Source organism: Abrus precatorius, unplaced genomic scaffold, assembly GCF_003935025.1.
Source record: "Abrus precatorius isolate BTA unplaced genomic scaffold, Abrus_2018 Scaffold11, whole genome shotgun sequence".
Taxonomy (NCBI): domain Eukaryota; kingdom Viridiplantae; phylum Streptophyta; class Magnoliopsida; order Fabales; family Fabaceae; genus Abrus; species Abrus precatorius.
The window spans coordinates 14,965,704-14,967,974 of record NW_020874303.1 but is presented as its reverse complement, the minus strand read 5'-3'; the positions used below and the strand labels follow the sequence as shown (position 1 = coordinate 14,967,974).

At 38.5% G+C, this 2,271-nt stretch overlaps 1 protein-coding gene across 1 annotated transcript; it reads left to right on the top strand.

Annotated features, from left to right (window-relative positions):
• The first annotated feature begins 1,126 nt into the window (after positions 1–1,126).
• LOC113855664 lies at positions 1,127–1,978 on the top strand. The gene is made up of 2 exons (XM_027487295.1): positions 1,127–1,462; positions 1,538–1,978. Exons 1-2 carry the CDS (start codon positions 1,127–1,129, stop codon positions 1,976–1,978), a joined length of 777 nt encoding a protein of 258 aa, XP_027343096.1.
• Positions 1,979–2,271: the final 293 nt, after the last annotated feature.

Sequence of the window (2,271 nt, the reverse complement as noted above, 5' to 3'; positions counted from 1 at the left end):
ATTTTCCTTCCTTACTGTGTTATAATTTGGTATCAGAGCAGATCTTCCAAATTGGATTGGGGTATTGAACTAGTTTGTTTCTGCTATATGCTCTTATATTCTTGTTTAACAAGAATATGAGTTAATTGGCTAGAATAGCCTGTTTGGTTCTTCAAATAGGGATGTGTGTGACTTGTTTGCCTTGATTGTATATGTGCACTGGCATGAATAATAGTTGTTGATGAGTTTGATTGACTTCTTCTAATATAGAATCATGGCTGGTAAAGGTAGACTCGTAAGAGTTACAAATGAAATTATGAATCGCATGACACGAGTGCTAGAAACTCTAGTACAAAACTAGGATGCTGAAGTAGCAGAGTACAAGAGACTATCGTCTTTCATAAAGCATAACTCTGAAGTTGGAGAGGAAGTTTGACCTTGAAGGAGCCCAAAGGTGGATTGTAGATATAGAAAATATTTTCAGCGCAATGAGCTACCACGAAGAACATAAAGTGGGTTATGCCACTTATATGTTGAATGGAGAGGCAAAAGGACTAGTGGAGATTTGCCAGCCAAACTCTACCTTAAGAAGATGGATACATCTCTTGGAAGGCATTCAAAATTTGCTTCTTAGGAAACTATTTTCTGAGAGACCTGCAAATGTAGAAAGCCAAGGAGTTCCTTAAGTTGAAACAAGGAAACATGTTAGTAAGGGAGCATGCTGTCAAATTTTATGAGTTAATGAAATATTGGCCCCACTTTCATGCATGAAAGTGGCAATGAAGATCTATACGCCCAATTCGAGAATGGGCTAAGAGCTGATATATGCATGGCTGTTAGCATATTCCAAGTAATGGACCTTCCTACCTTGGTGAGTAAGTGTCGGGTTTATGAAGTCAATTCAAAGGAAAAGTCTGTAGATAATAGAGTTAGGGGATCAGTGAGGCAAGACAAAAGACCTCCAAGATTCTAGAGGAGACCCTATTTAGGTCTAGCCCAATCTTAGGCGAGTGGGACTGCACCTCGTAGAGGAGGTAGCTACAACTTCAACGTTCCTCGAGAACCATTGAAGTGCTTTTGATGTGGAAGACCTCATATGATCAAGAATTGCCCTCAGCCAACTACTGTCTGTGGCCATTGTGGAAAGATGGGGCATCTAACCAATGCTTATTGGTTTGCACCCCAAAGGAGCGAAAGTATCAGTGGAAGCAACAAGTCATCACCTAAGGGCAGTGGTGGATCAAAGTCCAATGTTCAAGGCAAGGTGTTTGCCATGACTGGCTCTGAAGCAACAAAATCTGATGACCTCATTCGAGATAAATGTATTCTAAAAGACAAATTTGTTGATGTTCTATTTGACTCTAGTTCTACACATCCTTTTGTCTCTTTGGATTGTATAAGTTGTCTTAAATTACCTGTTTCTTCCTTGCCTTGTACTGTTGTAGTATCTACTCCCACAGATCAACTTGTTGTGACTTCACATGTATGTTTAGGCTGTTCTGTAATTATTCATGATAGAAATTTTTTGGTAGATTTGATTTGCCTACCCTTTTCCTAGCTAGACATTGTGTTAGGAATGGATTGGTTGTCATCCAATCATATCCTTCTTAACTGTAAAGAGAAAACACTAATTTTCGATGCTAAGGTATCGGGAGATTCTAGATTCCTAAGCGGGAGTGACTCAAGGAGCATGAACAATGCCAAGGCCTTTATGGTGTTATTCTTTATTGAGGTAGAAAGAAGTAGGAAGGTGGAGAGCATAGCAGTGGTGAATGAATTCTTAGAGGTTTTCTCAAAGGATGTGACCGAATTATCACTAGAAAGGGAGATTGAGTTCATAATTGATCTCATGCCAGAAGCAAGCCCAGTCTCCATTACACCTTATCGAATGTCGCCAATTGAATTAGTTGAAGTAAAGAAGCAAGTAGAAAACTTGTTGGAAAGGCAATTTGCGATACCCAGTGTATCACCTTGGGAAGCGTCTGATGTAACACCTTAAATTTAATTTTGATTTAATAATAATTTCACCAATTAGAATAACCAATTTTCATAAAATACTTCGAAATAAGGGAAGGGTTACAAATTAATATCAAATGACTGCTACAAGACTAGTTTAGTTACAACAATTTCAAAATAAAAGTTATGTCCTATAGCAGTCCATCTATCCCTTCACTGAGTCCGATGCTGATCGTCTTGATTACCTGAAAAATGAATGTAAGGGTGAGTACTCTACACTACCCAAAAACACACAATCAACGTAGAGTCTCACCTTCAGAACATTTCCAATACATT